This window comes from Trachypithecus francoisi, unplaced genomic scaffold (genome assembly GCF_009764315.1).
Source record: "Trachypithecus francoisi isolate TF-2019V2 unplaced genomic scaffold, Tfra_2.0 Lachesis_group17, whole genome shotgun sequence".
NCBI classification, from domain to species: domain Eukaryota; kingdom Metazoa; phylum Chordata; class Mammalia; order Primates; family Cercopithecidae; genus Trachypithecus; species Trachypithecus francoisi.
Window position 1 is genome coordinate 81,898,917 of NW_022681462.1, and position 22,201 is coordinate 81,921,117.

General features: G+C 42.6%; 1 protein-coding gene across 4 annotated transcripts in view; it reads right to left on the reverse strand.

Moving 5' to 3' along the window:
• Positions 1 to 22,201, reverse strand: part of DRC1 (dynein regulatory complex subunit 1) — a 66,127-nt gene that overhangs the window by 16,551 nt on the left and 27,375 nt on the right. For all 4 annotated transcript variants that reach the window (XR_004428444.1, XM_033176315.1, XM_033176313.1 and 1 more), the window contains exons 4-8: positions 19,823 to 20,006; positions 14,845 to 14,982; positions 13,743 to 13,829; positions 12,337 to 12,459; positions 3,551 to 3,690 (exon numbers count right to left, since the gene is read on the reverse strand). Coding sequence is in view for 3 of the 4 variants with exons in the window: in XM_033176315.1 (XP_033032206.1) it covers positions 3,551 to 3,690; positions 12,337 to 12,459; positions 13,743 to 13,829; positions 14,845 to 14,982; positions 19,823 to 20,006 (672 nt within the window). In the remaining variant the exon portion in view is untranslated. The remainder of the gene's footprint in view (positions 1 to 3,550; positions 3,691 to 12,336; positions 12,460 to 13,742; positions 13,830 to 14,844; positions 14,983 to 19,822; positions 20,007 to 22,201) is intronic.

The following is a 22,201-nucleotide window of genomic DNA, read 5'->3' on the forward strand; positions in this document are numbered from 1 at the left end:
CTACTAAAAATAATAAAAAACAAAATTAGCCAGGTGTAGTGGCAGGCGCCTGTAGTCCCAGATACTCGGGAGGCTGAGGCAGGAGAACGGCGTGAACCCGGAAGACGGAGCTTGCAGTGAGCCGAGATCGCGCCACTGCACTCCAGCCTGGGTGACAGAGTAAGACTCTGTCTAGAAAAAATAAAAATAAATAAATAAATAATCTATCTCAACTATTTCATTGTCATGACTTAGATGTTTAATTCAATTATGAAGCAAGGAAAATTTAAAGAAACAATGCATATCACAAAAGCCTATGATACATAAATCTTCCAGCCTCAAAGTGCTGATACCGCTAACAGGTCCAGTAACTCATTCATTCATTCATTCACTTATTCACTTATCATTAAACAAGCATGAAATGCCACTTTTGCACAAGGATATGTTGAAAGACAAAGATGAATACAAAAATATGTTTCAATACAAGGTACTATCAGTCTAGTCAAAAACAAAGACAAACATTAATTACAGTACAGCATGGCAAGTGCTATAGGAGAGTTTTATGCAGGATGCCAGGGGAGCCCAGAGGTGAGGCATCTATCTTACCCAGGCTTGCCGGGGAGGGGATGGTCCAAAATTTCAAGAACAGCAAGAGGCAGTTAAAACCTGTCCAATAGCACTGTGAATCCAGGCATGGCACAGCTCACCATCTCACTGCCAACAGGAGCTCTGTGCACGGAAACTTGGCCCATAAAATACACATGGCAGGCACAATTTTTAGACCCAGGCCCATACTTCAGACTTCAAACTGCTACAGAGGTGTCTCTTATCAGTGTCCCATTCACACAGTAGCAGAGAAGTTGAAGGCCAACATATTTTAAGTTTAGAAAATCTAAAAATAAAATTTTCCTTCTCTTAAGTATTATTCTGAAGTGATCAAAATGCCTCTCAAATGCAAACATTCATCATTCATATTTTCATCATCAAGAAAATGCCAAAAAAAGTAGTTACCTTAGTCTCTGATAAAAAGAAACAGCTAATCCATTTTCTTAACTACAGCATTCAAGGAGGCTTTCCAAGCACAGAAGTAAAAATAAGTAGTCATTCCAAAGTGTTTTTTTTCCAATGTCATGCAGTAAAGGAGTTTCTATGTGTCATCTAATTACAAAAGCTACCAAAACAAACTCCAGATGCATACTGAAGGTCCAGGCAAGATAGCAGGAGAGGAAGTCAATAGGGAAGAATGGTTGCAAGAGGAGGCTCAACAAAAAGTCCAGAGTGCCTGGAAGCTAGACATGCAGAGGAGTGAGGCTGGAGAACTGGAAACAGGGAGCAGAGGCAAGTCTGGTTTCAGAAACTGTGCCCTGGAAATGACAGGGCCTCTCCAAGCTGAACTGTTACCTTGGCAGTTCCAGGTAAATGAAAGGTGAGCTCAGGATTGGGGATATGAAGTTGGTAGTCATCAACAAAAAGGGGATATTCAAAACCATGAGACTGAGGTGTGTGGCAGATGAAATAAAAATTAAAAGCAATGGTAAGGCCTGAGTCTTCTAGATTACCTTATCTAGATACTCAAGACATATCAAGCAAGGAAAAGCAGAACCACCAAAGGAAACAAATAAATTAAGAAAGAAGAGCAAATATTTTAGGGCCACTTAAACCAAAGAAGAAAACCCAGTATTCAATCATAATAGGATGAGGCCTGAGGAGAAGTCACTACGTTTGGCTAGAAGGGCATCATTGGTATCCTACTGTGGGGAGTTTTTGTACAATCCTGGGGTCATAGGTTGCTACGGCTTGAATGTAACTCCTCCAAAATTCAATGTTGTCAATGTGATAACATTAAGAGGTGGGGCCTTTAAGAGGTAATGAGGCCATGAGGCCTCCCCCATCATGAATGGGGTTATGGGATTAAGGCCCTTATAAAACAGGCCTCCCAAAGCCTTAGGCCAGCTTGCTCTCCCGTTCTTCTGCTGAGTGAGGACACAGCGTCCCTCCCCTCTGAAATATACAGCCCTCACTAGAAACTGAACCTGCCAGCCTTGATCTTGGCCTTCCCAGGCTCCAGAACTGTGAGAAATAAACTTTCGTCTTTGTAAATTATCCAGTCTCAGGTAGTCTGTTGTAGCAGCACAAACAGATATGTCAAATTATGAAATGTTGGGTGGTGATGAGGAGGAAAGGAAAATGGCAATGAAAGCAAGAGACGAAAAGATGGTGCTTAGAAATGGCAGGGTCCGCTGAAGGGTTTTTCAGGCTGAGGGAAAGATGTCTGAGTTTGAAATAAGAGGGAAGATTCCACTCATCTCTCAGCCACACGCATCAAACCCAAGCTCTGCCTCAAGTGCCTCCTCCCGCCTCCCACCTTATCCGTTCTCTACACCCACTGTGCGACTTTCTGAATCCTACCTCCTTGCCTTCAGTCTAGCCATTCCCAGCTGCCAGCACTGTCAGACTTGGAGTCTCCTCTTAACTGCCTTTTGCCAGTTCATGTCCCCACCCCCTCCAGTATTTCACTTCTTTGGGAAGCTTTCCCAGGTGCCTCCTCACTGTATTGATGTGTGCCTTTCTTGGATGTCCCCCTATCTAGTATGGGGCTTATATAGTGGGAATTTTTAATAAATATTGTCCCCTGACTATTCTTGTTTCTCAGATAATCAGGCTAAAGATGCCATCCCATTTATTCAGTATCATTTTCTGTGATAAGTAACTACCAAAATGTCAACTGATGTTCCTCTATACATTCAACAAGTGTCCAAAATGTATGTATTACCAACCCACAAGTGGAAGAATTCATAAATAATAATAGGCTATTTGGGGTTTGGAGGGAAATCCTCAATCTTGTCTCCTTCTACAAGCAAGAAATCTTATTCCACTCTGGTCCTCAGAGCCTAACACAGTGGTCTGAAACTCAGAATGCAATTCCTAAAGAAAGAAAGGCAGGAAGGATGGGAGTAAGGAGACGAGGAAGAAGGGAAGATGTGTGAGAAATTTCAAGCAATAGGTACCTTTCAATGAGCCATGGTATCTCCACAAAAGCAAACTGGCACATGTCATGAGTACTTAGGTTGGTATTATTTGCAAGGGAAAAAGGATGGAAGCAATCTACATATCCATCATTAGAGACCGGTCAAATAAATCATAGTGCATCTATACAGTGGGTCGTAGCAGCTTAACAAATGGTGAAAGCTCTCTATGAACTGGGATGGAAAGGTCTTCAAGACACCCGGCAGTGTATACAGACTGCCATCATTTGCGTAAAAGCAGATGGGGGATGAGAATATTTGTGTGGGCTTGTATATGCCTAATGAAATTCTGGAAGAGACAAACTGGTTACAGAGGTGGGAAAGAGGAACAAGACGAGCGGGGATGGAAGATCTTTTGCTACGTTCTCTTTTCTTGGTGAGAGAAGGGGAACCACTTGAATGTATTAACTTCTCCAAAAAACTATTTGAATAAGTGTTGGTTATATTTTTAATGGTTTCTACCCCTTCAATAGAAAAAAGTACATATCCATCCCTATTCTCAGCACAGAAAGCCCAGAAGAAAGACGCTCTGCATGCTAGCTTACCGATTGATCTTCCTCTTCTGCTGGGATTTAATCACTGTGCTTTCTTCATCTCTCTTCTTCAGCACCTGCAAGTTGTACTCTAATTTCTCTTGGTTTAGTTGATAGATTGCTTTCCTCTGCTGAAGCTGCTGCTCAAGAATCTAAAGTTTAAAAAAACCATAAATATATATATAATGCATATATGTGTGTATATATATATATACACACACACACTAACTCTACACCTGCATCCTTAGTATTATATACACTAGCGCATTTAAAATGTCTTTTGGGGAACATGCTTTGTATAGGTAAATATTTACATAGACATACTTACATAGTCCTGCTTATGTATGTTTATTTACCTAACTATGCATCTCCATATTCAGATGTATTTATCTTTGTACCTACATTCATAAAGAATAAAGAGGTAAAAGTATTGGTAGAAGTTTATACTGGAAGTATACAAAAATAAACTTTCCCACATTTATAAGCTTATCTGCCCTGTGAATTATACCTAAAATTGTACACAAATAAAGGTATGCTCTGAAATACAAATATATATATTTTCACACACTACTAGTTGGCCCTAGCTTGTGGGCCTCTAATAAATTGTTCAAGTCATGTCAGAGGAACCTTAGAGACAAGTGCCTCAGCCTACATTCTTAGAAAATCTATCATGAGAGTCAAGTTAAAGGCCAACCAGATAAAATACAAGTCAATAAACTGTAAGCTAAGATCTGTGTACCTAACGCCTAAGAAAGATCACAGAGCTTTCAAGTCCAACTAACTCCGGTAACTTTCTCCAGACCCTTCAGAGACATGAGTAGCCCCGCTAAAAACACCATAGAAATAAATATGGCCACAAAAACTTGAAATTGCCCCCACTTTGACCTTCCAGGGTGGAAGTGTTAGTGTTTAGCAACCCAGGTTCATTTAAAAGGAGGACAGACACAGTCGTCCTTACTTTTTGGATTTCCATTAGCTGTATTCATTCATTCAGCAAATATTTATTGTGTGCCTAATCTGTGTCAGATACTTTTCGAGGTGCCGTTGCGAAAACACCAGTGAGAAAGGCGTAGTCCTGACCCGTCTAGAACAGAGGCAAATAAACAAACACTAGTGATAAGAGGCAAGATAGAGGGAAGCCCAGACCATTATGGGACCAATGAGAGGAGCACTGTCCTTGGTCTTGAGGGACCAGGGAAAGCATCCCTGGAAGATAGTGTGTCTAGCTGAGACCTAGAGAATGTGCTGGAGTTACACAGGTGACACCCGAAGGGAGGGCACTCTAGAGAGAGGAAATAGCATATATGAGGCAAAGGGGGTAGGTGCTTTGGGAAAACCACAAGAAGTTTAGGATGTGAGGCATGAGGCAAGAAAAGGTCAGAAATGAGGCTGACAGAGCAGCAGAGCCTTTCCAAGCTAGGAATTTAAAGCATTATCCTGAAGTCAAGGGAGGACCACTAAAAATGTTAAGCAGGGAAGGAAAATGGTTGGTCCAGTCACTGTAGAAAGATCACCCTGACAGGTTGTGAAAAAAGATCAGAGAGAGGCAAGGTTGGAGGCTGGCATGCTCCTGCCTCTCCCGAGTGAAATGCAGGAATGGGGAAGGCAATCAAGTGGAATCAGAAACTCGATAAAACTGCCACGTGCGTGCTGTCTCCAGCCTCTGTCCCGTCTCCCTCTGTTAGGCTACAGACTCTGGCTCAGGAGTCAACAGAGGAAGTGATTCCAAGCGGCTATCACAGCCTGCTCTGGGTCATACTCCAGGAGGGCTCCTGGCAAGGAGGTGACACTCCTTTGGGTCAGGAAGCACATCATTTCCACAGTTGCTGTGGAATCCGGTGATCCCCCCACACACTGTCATAGGGGGAATTAGTCAAGGATATTCTACATCACCACGGCAGGGATTTTTAAATCTCCATTATGAGATGAGTATTTGAACGTCTCCTTCAGAACAGAAGCCTGTAATATCTTTTAACAGATGGTGAATGAAGAACCATATGAGTCCCCGAGATCATAACTAATCCTACCTCTCAATTTCTCTACTTACTTATTTTTTATTTACCCTTTCTAGTTACACATTTTTCTTTGTAAAAACTTTTCCTGAGTGCAAAAGCAATATTTGCTCATTGTAGAAAATTTGGAAAGTACAGCAAATGAAAACGAAGACATAGGAGAAAGAAGCTGCAAGGCTACCCAAAATTCCACCCCCAAAGGCAACTTCTGTTAATGCTGACATGTTTCCCTCCAGTGTCCTTTACATAGTTGGAATCAAACTATGTCTACAATTTTATATCCTACTTTCCTCCCTTAATATCACAACAATTTTTCATGTTAGCAAAGTTTTATTAACATCATTTTAATGGTACAGAATACTTTTTTTTTTTTTTCTTTTTTTTTTTGAGATAGAGTCTCACTCGCCCAGGCTGGAGTACAGTGGCATGATCTCGGCTCACTGCAACTTCCACTTCCCGGGTTCAAATGATTCTCCTGCCTCAGCCTCCCAAGTAGCTGGAATTACAGGCACATACCACCACCACACCTGGCTAATTATTGTATTTTTAGTAGAGATGGGGTTTCACCATGTTGGCCAGGCTTGTCTCAAACTCCCGACCTCAGGTGATCCGCCCGCCTCAACTTCCCAAAGTGCTGGGATTACAGGCTAGAATACTTTTATATACTATGCCGTTTTATCATATATGAAATATTTAATATGTCTACCATGTCAAAATAATTTACTATTTCCCTACAGTTGTATGTGTGTGTGTATATATAGTTATATACCCTTTTAATAATTTTCTTTACTATAAAATAATGCTGGGACAAATTATTTATATAATTCTTGGGGTAATTTGTTTCCTTATGGTAGATTCATAGAAGTGAAATGACTAAGTCAAAAGTTCTCAATAAGTTGCTTTCCAAAGAGCAATCTATGGTTTATGCTCCCACTGGCCACGGGTGCAAGTGCTCACCTCACCCCATTCTGTCAGCACTGAGCATCGTGCCAGGCAGACCCTGCAGCTCCAAGTGCAGGCGTGGCCCTTGGGTAGGGAACTTGAGGCAGGGCAGGGAGCTGCCAGAAGCTTCAACTACAACTACAAAGGACCCTTTCTGAGCCTGTTTAAAATTTAATTTTGAAATGTCTGACTTGCACAGTATCCCCAAGGACCTATGGATGATGCCAACAGCACAGCCTCATTTCAATGGCAGTTATCCGGGTGGTCCCAGGCTGAGTGGCTTTGGGCCCTGTCCCCTTCTAGGGACAGCCCTGAATGTCTCCTGGGAAAGGGATTCTCAGCAGCTCTTCTTGCAAAGGTGCAATGATTTATGCCTCCACTCCTCAAATGAAACCAGCTCTGCCACTTCAAATGTTACCAGCCTTGGTCATCGTGAGTGAGTTAGGAATCAGAACACAAACCAGACACACGTGAACTGAACATAAGGGAGGCCATTGGTCTACGAGGCAGCTCGGCACAAAAGTCCAATAGAAAAGCTCCACATGGGATGTAAACATCTGAGAACAGATGAGCACTCACAGAGAAGGAGGGTCTTCAGAACTGCTCTCCACTTGGGATGATGAGGAATGGCTGTTCCATCTTCCCAGGAACGGACCCATGTGGAGGCCCTGAGACCCAGAGTGCCTGAATGTCTGCTCCGATGATTTCCAGGGTGCCCTCCTTCTTCTCGTGGCCTTGCAACAGTCCCCATGTTGGAACCCGAAGACTGGCAATGTCATCTCAGGCCACACTCTTGCTCCCCCTTTCTGCCCCATTTCTTTCTCTTTGACACTATTTGTATAGCTTGTTTTCTGTTTTTTTGTTGTTGTTGTTGTTTCGTTGTTTTGTTTTGTTTTGAGACGGAGTCTTGCTCTGTTGCCCAGGCTGGAGTGCAGTGGTGCAAATCTCTAAGACAGCATTTCCCAGACTTATTTGGCCATAGGATTGTTTTTATATTTACAATACAACAAGAGCATGTGAACTATAAATGCAAAAGCTCTATCACATGCACGCTCATGTGAATTTCATTCTTCAAGGAAGGTTATTATATAATAATATGTATACGGATGGCTGAGCATGGTGGCTCATGCCTGCAATCCCAGCACTTTGGGAGACCAAGGAGGGAGGATTGCTTGAGGCCAGGAATTCGAGACCAGCCTGGGCAACAAAGTGAGAACTCATCTCTACACACACAAAAAAATTTTAATTAGCCAGGCAAGGTGGCATGTGCCTGTAGTGCCAGCTATTCGGGAGACTGAGGTGGGAGGTTTGCTTGAGCCTGCTGGGAAGTCGAGGCTGCAGTGAGCTGAGATCATGCCACTGCACTCCAGTCTGAGCAACAGGGGGGAGTGGGTGGGCAAAGAACATGAACAACACTTTTCAAAAGAAGGCATACATGCAGCCAACAAGCATATGACAAAATGCTCCACATCACTAATCATTAGAGAAATGCAAATCAAAACCACAATGATATACCATCTCACACCAGTCAGAACGGCTATTATTAAAAAGTATTAAAAAAACAAAAAACAAAAAAACCCCAGGAGATGCTGGTGAGGTTGAGAGAGAAAGAAACGCTTATACACAGCTGGAAGGAATGTAAATTAGTTCAGGCATTGTAGAAAGCAATGTGGCAATTCCTCAAAGAACCTAAAACAAAGCTACCATTTGACCCAGCAATCCCATTATTGGATATATACCTAAAGGAGTATAAATGATTCTACCAAAAAGACACATGCATGTATACGTTCATTGCAGCCTATTCACAATAGCAAAGACATGGAATCAACCTAGACGCCCATCAACGGTAGACTGGGTTTTTAAAATGTGGTACATATACACCATGGAATATTATGCAGCCATAAAAAAAGAACAAGATCATATGGTTTGACATAAACGTTTAAAAAAAAAAAAAGAATGAGAATATGTCCTTTGCAGCAAGATAACTGGAGCTGGAGGTCATTATCCTAAGCAAACTAACCTAGGAACAGAAAACCAAATACCGCATGTTCTCACTATAAGTGGGACAAATGAGAACACAGAGACACAAAGAGGGGAACAGTAGACATTGTTCCCAGACTCCCCTTGAGGAGTGGAGGCATAATACTTGAGGGTGGAGGTTGGGAGCAGGGAGAGGATCAAAAAACTACCTAGCGAGTACTATGCTTATTACCCGGGTAACGAAATAATCTGTACAGCAAACCCCTGTGACATGCAGTTTACCCATATAACAAACCTGCACATGTACCCTGAACCTAAAATAAAAGTTAAAAATACCTGTAATTGATTTTGCTAAATGTCTGTGCTTATTATTCAATTATCCAAAGATATTTTGCAAAGTTGCAGTTCATGTTCCCAAGACTAACGGCAAAACATGATGTTTGTGTTTTATGAGTCGTCTATAAAGATTACAGTCTAATCTGCCACAAAAGTCCTTGTATGGTAAAGGTAGCATAAGTTTTGATAACACCTTCCCACTTTGTCCTGGAGCAGCACAAGCTTCTCCACAGCTGCTTTTGGGTGTCATCTCTTGCCCATGGGCTCAGGAAAAGAGGCTGCCACCAATGTGCCAGCAGGATGGAAATTTAAAACAGCCTTCCTTTCCCTCTGGCCTTCTCTGCTGACTCCAGAGACTCCACTGGGCCTATTTACCCCAATCTCGACCCTAAGCTGGGCCTGCAGGATCCCATGTTGGAACCCGAAGACTGGCAATGTCATCTCAGGCCACACTCTTGCTCCCCCTTTCTGCCCCATTTCTTTCTCTTTGACACTATTTGTATAGCTTGTTTTCTGTTTTTTTGTTGTTGTTGTTGTTTCGTTGTTTTGTTTTGTTTTGAGACGGAGTCTTGCTCTGTTGCCCAGGCTGGAGTGCAGTGGTGCAATCTTGGCTCACCGTGAGCTCCACCTGCCGGGTTCACGCCATTCTCCTGCCTCAGCCTCCCGAGTAGCTGGGACTACAGGCTCCTGCCACCACGTCCAGCTAATTTTTTGTATTTTTAGTAGAGACAGGGTTTCACCATGTTAGCCAGGATGATCCTGATCTCCTGACCTCATGATCCGCCCACCTCGGCCTCCCAAAGTGCTGGGATTACAGGCGTGAGCCACTGTGGCCGGCCGTAGCTTGCTTTCTTCTTTAATAGATTACAAGTTCCTTGAGGGCAGGGGCTATACTTTGCTAATCTCTGTGCTTTGCATAATGTAAATTAATATAGTGTAAATAAATAACATTTAATTTGGGGGGATTAATATTCTAGTATTAAAGGTAGCAGCCCCTAAATTTGAGCTGAACATCTTACAATCCTAAATGAGTGTATAAGGCCTACAGATAAAAACATTTGCTTCCTGCATCAAGAATTAAATGTTTCTAGCAGTTTTCTTTTAGGGTAGTGGGCAGGGGTAGGGAGTTTCCACCTAAGCACACAATGTTTACAGGCTTCTCTTTGTTCTGCTATTAATAACATGACCTTTACTGGCAGTAAGCACTTGAACAGTAAGACTTCTTTTTAATTCTTGTACTTCACCCATCATCCAAATCTATGTGTACTGTATCCTTCCCATTTTTGTGGTTTGCAAGAATTTTAGTTCCATATTTTAGAATTGATAGAGTGTTATGCATTCGTTGGGAAGAGCAAATTTGACGTTGAACTGCGTGTTACATCTTCTTAAAAAAATCAGTGCCATTTGGCTTGAATGTCTAGTGAAAGTACACTTGAGTCACTATGATAAAGTTCAACCTACTAAAACATTCTACATGTTGCCATATGGGTAGTCCCTGATTTGACGATTTTTCCCCCCTGTTACAGTGTGGAAAGTGGTATAGGTAGCCTCGGTTTCCATCTGACACAGGAAAGAACTATGATGCAAAGGCACTGTGCCCCTTTCTGCCTGAAATATCTCCATCTGCACACATGCCACCGTCAGTCAACCTGGACAGGGACAGCCAGCGGAGCCAGGTCTCCCGGTTTCCCTGCCTCCCTGCCCCCCACTTCTCGGATCTTACTCTACCTCCTACACCCACCTCAGGATCTCCCTATGTCCTAGAATTTTTTGCTTCATTCAAGTATTTGGACATTGGATTAAGAACATGAAACTCCATATATCTCACTGAGGCTAACAGTACGTAGTGTTGTCACATAAATTATCACAGAACCAAGACAAATTCAGAAAGTTTAACAATAGCCATGTTCAGTAAAATTGTATCACATGTACAGCCCACAGAAAGAGTGCTATTGTATTACAGACTTGTAGTGTTCTGTCAGTAACTCTCATATCTGTGACATTAGTATGAGAAGGACCTGGGAAAATTCTCAAGACTAGTAAATATATTTGTAACCTAATAGGGTTTTTGATTTAACTGCATGATATCAAGTGATAGGAAAAGAACTGAAACTCTAACAAAAGCTATGTGGAAAAGCTTTCATCTAACACCTTTTTCCACATAGAGACTGAAATGAATAGACCATACTTGAATATTAAGATGCAGTTACATTACATGTACATGTAATTAGAGATGCATTTTTTTAAATGGTATTGAAACAGCCTAGGGGCTTGGAAAAAACTTTAGAAACCAGAAATAACCTCCTACTACTGCAGGAATCCTTCTTCAACACCAAAGACAGACACAGTCATTCAGCCATTGCATATTTTGAGATAAAGCCATCTTTGTTTTGTGGCGCGCCCTTCTGAATATTGGACAGTTCTAACTCTTAGAAGTTTCTTTCTGATAGTCAGAATTTGCCTCGCTGAAATTTCCAACTATCAGTCAAGGGGCTGTTTGAAATAAGGGAAGAATATAGGCTTTTGAGCCAGACAGAACTGGATTTGAATCCAGGGTTTATCGTGTACTAGATATACAGCTTTGTCTCTAAGCTTCAGATTTCTGATGTATAAAATGCTGTTGGTGATGAAGATTAGAGTTCATTAAAGTGTCTGGAATATGGGAGAGACTCACTTGATGGCTGCCATTATTAGCAGTAGCTGTCCTAGCTTTGGCTCTTGGACATAGCCAACTTGCCCTAGGGACATTTTTCCTTTGCTAGAAGAAAATGGCTTCCAGACCTCTGTAGTATCTTGGCAGTTTTTCTTTCTTTCTCTTCCTTTCTTTCTTTACTTTTTTCTTTTCTTTTCTCCTTCCCTCCCTCTCTTCTTTCTTTCTTTCTTTCTTTCTTTCTTTCTTTTCTCCTTCCCTCCCTCTCTTCTTTCTTTCTTTCTTTCTTTCTTTCTTTCTTTCTTTCTTTCTTTTCCTTTCTTTTCCTTTCTTTCTTTTTCTCTCTTACTTTCTCTCTCCCTTTCTCTCTTTCTTTCTGACAAGGTCTTGCTCTGTTGCCCAGGTTGGAGTGCAGTGGTGTGATCACAGCTCACTACAGCCTTAAACTCCTGGGCTCAAGTGACCCTCCAACCTCAGCCTCCTGAGTAGCTGGGACTACAGGTGTGTGCTACCAGGCTCAGCTAATTTCTTTTTATTTTTTGCTGAGACACAGTTTCACTATGTTGCCCAGGCTCGTCTCGAACTCCAGGTCTCAAGTGATCCTCCCTCCTCGGCCTCCCAAAGTGCTGAGATTACAAGTGTAAGCCACCATGCTTAGCTCACCTCCACTGGTTTCTTAAAGAAAGTATCTCTCTGCATATATCCTGTACATGAGCTCCTTCAGATATGAATATTTAAAAGAAGGCAAATGATTAATAAATACGTGCTGAAGGGACTACCTCTAGAATATCACAGGTAGTTGCTAAATAGGAAACATTCACAGGTATTGGCCATCTGCTCCGCCACCCAGGCACCCTAGTGAGGACCAGCTGCTGCACCTGCACATCCTGCTCCAGCTTGATCTTGATCGTGTTGTACTCTTCACAATCCCGGATCCTCTGCCTGTTCAGCTGCTTCTCATAGTCCTCCACTTTTTTCATGCGGTTGGTAAGATACTCCAGCTAAAGGCACAGGAAGACAAGAGAAAAGTTAGGGACCATCCTTGCCCCACCTCAATCCTTTGGATGGCCTGACCAGCATGACACAGGGGAGAGTTTGGAAGTTTCATGGCTCCACAGGGAGTCTGGTGGCTTTCAGAAGTCCTGAATACCCAAGGCTTTTAGGACTTGGCTCGTATTGCCTAATGGGGTCATTACTCCAGAAACTCTAAGAGGAATGCTCCATTATGAAATTAAGCTCATCTCCTTGAAGTCTAAATATCTGAAAAAAAAAGAAAAGAAATTATGCACAGACCCTGAAATCAGATGTTTATATTTCTGAAAAGTCTATTGGATCTTGGTCGAGTCACTTCTTTGTTCTTTACAACTCTGAAATAAAGTGATAATAACACACCCTTTAAAAATGTGTCTTAAAACACCTTGGGCCACGAATATTCACAGCTGGGTGAGATACCCAGTAAACAAAGGGGAAAGTGACGGGACCATGGAAAACACGGCAAGCTGCCTGGGTGGTACTCACCACCACCACAAAGCCAATCCCCATCTGCAAGGCCACACTGATTAGCTAGGAAGTGCAGTAGTATTTAGCCACAGCAGTTCTACTCAAGACACAAAAAGGCGGCCAGGCGTGGAGGCTCACGCCTGTAATCCCAACACTTTGGGAGGCCAAGGCGAGCGGATCACGAGGTCAGGAGATTGAGACCATCTTGGTCAACATGGTGAAACTCATCTCTACTAAAAATACAAAAATTAGCATGGTGGCATATGCCTGTAATCCCAGCTACTTGGGAGGCTGAGGCAGGAGAATCACTTGAACCAGGGAGTCGGAGGTTGCAGTGAGCCAAGATCGTGCCACAGCATTCCAGCCTGGCGACAGAAGTGACACTGCATCTCAAAGAAAAAAAAAAAAGGCCAGGCGCGGTGGCTCAAGCCTGTAATCCCAGCACTTTGGGAGGCCAAGACGGGTGGATCATGAGGTCAGGAGATCGAGACCATCCTGGCTAACACGGTGAAACCCCGTCTCTACTAAAAAATACAAAAAACTAGCTGGGCAAGGTGGTGGGCACCTGTAGTCCCAGCTACTCAGGAGGCTGGGGCAGGAGAATGGCATAAACCCGGGAGGCAGAGCTTGCAATGAGCTGAGATTGGGTCACTGCACTCCAGCCTGGGCGACAGAGCAAGACTCTGTCTCAAAAAAAAAAAAAAAACAAAAAGGCGAGCGAATTCAGTCAGAATAGAAATCACCCAGACCCCACAGATCACCCTTGACAGCCTCCACCCTTTACCTCTTTGGCATTATGAGCCTGAAGGGCCCGCTCCCATTTCTTCTTATTACTGGCCAGTAGCTCTTGGCGTTCCACCTCAAATGCTTTCTATGACCGAGAAGGGAAAAGACTCTTGCATCTGTTTTGATTGGGCAGGTCCCACCAGTGTCAAAGAACTTTTAGGTAACTGTAAAAATGCTGTACCAACAACCACAGAGTAAAAGTCAATTTCAAATGCAGACTTGCCAAGTTTCATGAGACCCAATGGCTATGGAAGGAGCTGCATGGAAATTAGCTGTTATGAAGACGATATCCGAATGCAGAGAGGAGATGTTTCAACAGTCCCATGGCTTAGTCATTATCAGAGGCAGGGAACTGGAGAAAGGCCAGTGCCCCTGTTGTCAGTCACACGGCAGGCCCTGGTGTGTAATTCAACTGACTACCGTTGACGCGTTGCCATGGTTGGGGTTCCCATGAAGCAAAGGCAGCATGAAGCTCACAAGGGTTAGGTTTGGGAATGCAGAAATAAGTCTCCAACAACCCAGAGAGAGAGAGGCCTCCACCCTCTTGGCTCTCTTCCATCTTGGAAAGGGCTAAATCTCAATCTCAATCTTGAACATTTCATTCAAATTCAAAATACTGATTCCTGAATCCTATGCAGCACTCCCCTTTACCACTGTCTGCCCCAGCTGCCGTAAAGAAACAAAGAAATGCCTCATATAAGGTTTATGCTTATGGAGTGCTAATCCCCCTTTCTTATTCCCCAACCCCTTGCTCGTCTTATTTTCTTTCAAAACACTTATTACCACCTGTGAAATAATATATTTAGTAACTTGTTTATTGTCTAGCTGCCTCCTACTAGAATACAGGCTCCACCAGGAACTTTGTTTTGTTCATAGCTGCATCCCTAGCCCCCTGGAACAGTGCCCACAGCATATAGTAGACACTTGATATGTACTTGTCAAATGAATGAATGAGTAAATAAATTAATAAAACCTGAGAGCAGAACAGAAATCAGAGGACAGAGAAGTCATCTAGGGCCCTCCTTAGAACATTAGGACAGACCTAGACCTCCTCCCAGGGGCCCCCCAAGAGCAGAAACCAGGTCCTTTCACACTGTTACCTCAATGTTATAGAGCTCCTCACGAAAGGTTTTCATCACATTCTTCACCTGTTGTTCCATCCGCTCCAGAAGCAGGCAGATGTCATCTGACTGTTTCTTCAAATCCTTCACATACTGGTCATCCTTTGTTTTTAACTCCTAGAAAAAAGCATGGAAAAAGCTGGCCACAAACTGTCAGGAGCAGGAGGTGCCAAGCACTATCTCTAGACCCCTCTCACCAGAATCTGTCAACGCTAGGACATGAAACTGTACAATGAGGGCTGGGCACAGTGGCTCACATCTATAATCTCAGCACTTTGGGAGGCTGAGGCAGGTGCTTCAGCTCAGGAGACCAGCCTGGGTAGTATGGCAAAACTCTGTCTCTATAAAAAAATACAAAATTAGCCAGATGTGGTGATGCATGCCTGTGGTCCCAGCTACTTGGGAGGCTGAGGTGGGAGGATCTCTTGAGCCCAGAAGGTGGAGGCTACAGTGAGCCATGATTGCACCACTGCACTCCAGCCTGGGAGACAGAGTAAAACCCTGTCTCTATAATAATAATAATAATAATAAACTGTACAAAGAGAAAGTGGCTTCAGAAGAGTCTTAGAAGGCCTGAGATAAAGCACAGCAGATGGAGTGGAATGGGCTGTGCTCAATGCAAAGCTCTTAACAAGCACCCAGGACCAAACCCCTCAATGTTATCACCTGCTGCAAATCTCCCTGCAAGCTCCCAGAAAGCCTAGAGTGTCCCAGCTGAGTAATTAATGTCCAGGTTCCAACACAGGAACATATCTACTACAGACTAAGTTGCATTCTTTAAGGACTCAACTCTGGAACAGCATTTGCTGTAAAAATACTACAGTCACGTGCCATGTAACAACATTTCAGTCAATGATGGACCACATATATGACAGTGGTCCCATAGGATTATAATACGGTATTTCTACTGTGCCTTTTCTGTTTAGATGCACAACTGCTTAGCACTGCGTTACAGTTGCTTACAGTATTCAGTACAGTGACATTCTAGACAGGTTTGTAGCCTGGGAGCAATAAGTTAGGTATGTAGTAGGTTATACCATCTAGGTTTGTGTAAGCACGTTATGATGTTCTCACAACAATGAAATCACCTAACAATGCATTTCTCGGAATATATCCCCATCATTAAGTGACGCATGACTATATTTCTATTAGATAGCTAATAATTCTACAATTATGACAAAGCTTTTACTTCTAATTAAAAGTTTATCACTTGAAAAGACATCAAAATTGGAAGTTAAAATTATCTCTGTTCACAGATGACATGATCTTACATGCAGAAAAACTAAAGATTTCACACACACGAAAACCTGTTAGAACTTAAACAAATTCAGCAAAGTTGCAGGACACAAAATCAAAATTCACACTATTCACAATAGCCAAGAATTGGAATCAACCTAAGTGTCCATCAGCAGATGAATGGATAAAGAAAATGTGGTACATAGACACAATGGAGTACTATTCAGCCATAAAAGAGAATGAGATCCTGTCATATACAAAAACGTGGATGGAATTGAAATGCATTGTGTTAAATGAAATAAGCCACACACAAAAATTCAAACTTTGCATGTTCTCACTCGTTTGTGGGAGCTAAAAATTAAAACAATTGAACTCGTGGAGATAGAAAGTAGAATGATAGTTACCAAAGACTGAGAAGTGTAGTGTGGGGGGTTGGGGAGGAATGGGGATGATTAATAGGTACAAAAACATAGTTAGAATGAATAAGATCTAGTATTTGACAGCACAACAGGGTGACTAAGGTCAGCTAGATTTGTTGTACATTTTAAAATGACTAAAAGTGTATAACTGGAATGTTTGTAATACAAAGAAATGACACAGCTTGAAGTGATGGATACCCCATTTACCCCAAGGTGATTATCACACATTGTACGGCTGTGTCAAAATATCTTATGTACCCCATAAATATATACACCTACCCATAAAGTTTTTTAATTTTAAATTTAAAAAAAAAGTCAGGTGTGGTAGCTCACACCTGTAATCCCAATACTTTGGAAGGTGGAGGTGGGTGGGTAATTTGAGGTCAGGAGTTCGAGACCAACCTTGGCAACATGGTGAAACCCCATCTCTACTAAAAGCACAAAAATTAGCTGGGCATGGTGATGCACGCTGTAATCCCAGCTACTTGGGAGGCTGAGGCAGGAGGATCACGTGAGCCCAGGAGGTGGAGGTTGTAGTGAGCCAAGATCAGTCTACTGCACTCCAGCCTGGGCAACAGAGTGAGACTCTGTCTCAAAAAAATTAAATTAAAAGTTTAAAAAATTTTTAACCAGTTGCATTCTTATATGCAAATAATGACCAATCCAAAATGGAAATTAAGAAAATAATCTATTTACCATAGCACCAAAAAGAATGAAATACTTAGGAATAAACTTAACCAAGTAGGCCTTATACACTGAAAACTGTAAAACATTACTAAAAGAAATCAAAGAAGACATAAACAAATGGAAGATATCCTGTGCTTATAAATTGGATGACTCAATACTGTTAAAATGTCCATACTATACAAAATAATCTACAGATTCAATGCAATCCTTATCAAAATCCCAACATTATTTTTTGTGAAAATAGGAAAACTATCCTAAAATTCGTAAAATTCAGAATCTCAAGGGACTCCAAATAGCCAAAATAATCTTGAAAAAGAACAAAGTTGGAGGCCCCACATTCCCTGATTTCAAAACATACTACAGACTGGGTGCAGTGGCTCATATCTGCAATCCCAGCACTTTGGGAGGCTGAGGGAGGTGGGTCACCTGAGGTCAGGAGTTCGAGACTAGCCTGACCAACATTGTGAAACTCCGTCTCTACTAAAAATGCAAAAATTAGCCAGGCAAGGTGGCACACGCCTGTAGTCTCAGCTACTCGGGAGGCTGAGGCAGAAGAATTGCTTGAACCCCAGAGACAGAGGTTGCAGTGAGCCGAGATTGCACCACTGCACTCCAGCATGAGCAACAGTAAAACTCTGTCTAAAAAAAAAAAAAAAAACTACAAAGAGCAACAGTAATTAAAAGAGTGTGGTACTGACATAAAAATAGATATATAGACCAAGGGAACTAGAGGGTCCAGAAATAAACCCCTACGTATATGACCAAATGGCTTTTGAAAGGGTCAAAATGGTAAATGAATGATATACAAACCCCCGCATCTATGGTCACATGACTTTTGACAAGACTATACAGCGGTGAGGTGGATAGTCTCTTCAACAAATGATATTGAGAAAACTGGATATTCACAGGCAAAAGAATGAAGTTGGGCCCTTACTTTATATCATATACAAAAATAACTCAAAATTGATTAAAGACCTAAAACTATTAAACTCCTGGAAGAAAATGTAGGAGCCATTTTTTTAACAGTTTAACTGTTGTGTGTTAACAACTGGGTCTACACATTGGATTTGGCAATAATTTCTTGGATATGACACCAAAAGCCCAGGCAACAAAATTAAAAATAGACAAATGGGGCTGCACCAAACTCAGAAATGTTTGCACATCAAAAAAAAAAAAAAAAAAAAAATCAAGAATAAGAAGGCAACATATGAAACAGGAAATCGTAACTGAAAATCATATATCTGATAAGGGGTTAATGTCCGAAATACATAAGGAACTTCTATAACTCAAAAACAACCCAAATTAAAAATAAGCAAAGGATTTAAATAGACATTTCTCCAAAGATGATATACGAATGGCCAAGAAACACATGAAAAAGATGCGCAACATCTCTAATCATTAGGGAAACGTAAATCCAAACCACAAGGAGATATCACCTCACACTATCAACACGGAAACTAGCACAAAAAACAGGATGTAAGTGTTGGTGAGAATACAGAGAAGTTAGAACCCTTGTGTACTGTTAGTGGGAATGTAAAATGGTGTAGTCATTATAAAAAACAGTATGGAAGTTCCTAAGAAAATTAAAAATAGAATTACCATATGACCCAGCCATCCTACTTTTAAGTGTACATCCAAATAATTCAAAGAAGGATCTCAAAGAGATATGTGTATACCCATGTTCACAGCAGTATTACTCATGATAGCCAAAAGGTGAAATCCAACCCAAATATCCATTCACAGGATAATGTATAAAACAAGATGTGGTATACATATGCAATGAAATACTACACAGCCTTAAAAAGGAAGGCAGTCGTGTCACGTGCTACAATGAAGTCCATCACACTAAGCCAAATATGCTAGTCACAAAAGGACAAATGCTGTATGATTTCACTCACAGGAAGTATCTAATAGAGTAGTTAAAATCACAGAAACGGAAAGTAGAAAGGTGATTACCAAGGGCTAGGGGGAAGGGGAAGAGGGAATCGGTGTCTGAGAGGCATAGAGTTTCCATGTTGCAAGACGAAAAGTTCTTAGAGATCTGCTGCATCTGAATGCTGTATACTTAACATGACTGAACTATAGTTTTTTGTTTTTTGTTTTGAGACGGAGTCTCACTCGCTTTGTCACCCAGGCTGGAGTGCAGTGGCGTGATCTTGGCTCACTGCAACCTTTGCCTCCCATGTTCAGGCGACCCTCCTGCCTCAGCCACCCGAGTAGCTGAGATTACAGGCGTGTGCCACCACGCACGGCTAATTTTGATACTTTTAGTAGAGATGGGGTTTCACCATGTTGGCCAGGCTGGTCTCAAACTCCTGATCTCAAGTGATCCGCCTGCCTCAGCCTCACAAAGTGCTGGGATTATAGGCATGAACCACTGCACTCAGCCCATGAACTATACACTTTAAAATGGTTATGATGGCAAATTTAATGTTATGTGTTTCTTACCATCATAAAAAGAAAAAAAGAAAAAGTTTATAACATGAGTTGTACAGGATTCTAAATAATGAAGTAAAAGGTTTCTACATTTTTCCATTCAGGAAAAGCAAACCAATAACCCAGCTAAATCCCAGGCAGATCCCCAGTGACTGGGCTGGAGGGCCCGGGCCGCTTGCCTGTTGTAACTCGCTGATGAGCTTGTTCTTATCTTCTAAGAGGCCAGCACAGTGCAGCTGTTGGGTATTGAGCATTTCCCACAGCTCTTGGGGAATTCTCTTCTGCTTGCCCTCTTCCCACTTTGAGGTGATTTCATCAAATTTGTCCTGGCTGGTCTTAACTTCATTCTCCAGCTTCTCAATCCTGCAAATACAAACATGCCAGCCATGCCAGCCCAGCTCCAGATGCTGCTTTCCAATAGAGCAGGTATGTTCTCTAGAATCTCTAGAATATAAAACCCAGGTACTGGGCACAGCCCAAACACACCCACCCAAAATCAAACTCAATGCTGAGAAATCTTTTCGTTTAATGCTTGACTACAAGTAACTTAAGCTAAGTAAAGAAAATGACACATAGCAAAAACAGATCAACATTAAGACTACACACACACACATACACACGCACACACACACACACAAACACACCAAGATCAATTGGTCACCGGCTTCTTAGTAATATGATAACACACAACAGTTAAACACAACTGGGTCTCTGGAGTCACAGAGCTTATGTTCAAGTCCTGACTTGGCTCCTAACTGACTGTCAACCTTTTAGATAAGTTGCATAACCTCTTCAAGCCTCACTTTTCTCTTCTGTAAAATGGAGTGGATGCAAAGTATCTACCTTCATGTGGCTGGTTGTTGTCAGGATGAAATAAGATGACGCACACAGGGGGCGCAGCAAGATGGCCGAATAGGAACAGCTCCAGTCTCCAACTCCCGGCGCGAGCGACACAGAAGACCGGTGATTTCTGCATTTTCAACTGAGGTACTGGGGTCATCTCACTGGGGAGTGCCGGACAACCGGTGCTGGGCAGCTGCTGCAGCCCGACCAGCGAGAGCTGAAGCAGGTCGAGGCATTGCCTCACCTGGGAAGCGCAAGGGGGAAGGGAATCCCTTTTCCTAGCCAGGCGAACTGAGACACACAACACCTGGAAAATCGGGTAATTCCCACCCCAATACTGCGCTTTAAGCAAATGGGCACACCAGGAGATTATACCCACACCTGGCCGGGAGGGTCCCACGGCCACGGAGCCTCCCTCATTGCTAGCACAGCAGTCTGCGATCTAACTGCAAGGCAGCAGCGAGGCTGGGGGAGGGGCGCCCGCCATTGCTGAGGCTTAAGTAGGTAAACAAAGCCGCTGGGAAGCTCGAACTGGGTGGAGCTCACAGCAGCTCAAGGAAACCTGCCTGTCTCTGTAGACTCCACCTCTGGGGACAGGGCACAGCTAAAAAACAACAGGGGAAGCAGCAGAGGCCTGTGCAGACCCGAACGACTCTGTCTGACAGCTTTGAAGAGAGCAGTGGATCTCCCAACACGGAGGTTGAGATCTGAGAAGGGACAGACTGCCTGCTCAAGTGGGTCCCTGACCCCTGAGTAGCCTAACTGGGAGACATCCCCCACTAGGGGCAGTCTGACACCCCACACCTCACAGGGTGGAGTACACCCCTGAGAGGAAGCTTCCAAAGTAAGAATCAGACAGGTACACTTGCTTTTCAGCAATATTCTATCTTCTGCAACCTCTGCTGCTGATACCCAGGCAAACAGGGTCTGGAGTGGACCTCAAGCAATCTCCAACAGACCTACAGCTGAGGGTCCTGACTATTAGAAGGAAAACTACCAAACAGGAAGAACACCTATACCAAAACCCCATCAGTACGTCACCATCATCAAAGACCAGAGGCAGATAAAACCACAAAGATGGGGAAGAAGCAGGGCTGAAAAGCTGGAAATTCAAAAAATAAGAGCGCATCTCCCCCTGCAAAGGAGCGCAGCTCATCGCCAGCAATGGATCAAAGCTGGTCAGAGAATGACTTTGACGAGATGAGAGAAGAAGGCTTCAGTCCATCAAACTTCTCAGAGCTAAAGGAGGAATTACGTACCCAGCGCAAAGAAACTAAAAATCTTGAAAAAAGAGTGGAAGAATTGATAGCTAGAATAATTAATGCGGAGAAGGTCATAAATGAAATGACAGAGATGAAAACCATGACACGAGAAATACGTGACAAATCCACAAGCTTCAGTAACCGACTTGATCAACTGGAAGAAAGAGTATCAGCGATTGAGGATCAAATGAATGAAATGAAGCGAGAAGAGAAACCAAAAGAAAAAAGAAGAAAAAGAAATGAACAAAGCCTGCAAGAAGTATGGGATTATGTAAAAAGACCAAATCTACATCTGATTGGGGTGCCTGAAAGTGAGGGGGAAAATGGAACCAAGTTGGAAAACACTCTTCAGGATATCATCCAGGAGAACTTCCCCAACCTAGTAGGGCAGGCCAACATTCAAATTCAGGAAATACAGAGAACACCACAAAGATACTCCTCGAGAAGAGCAAC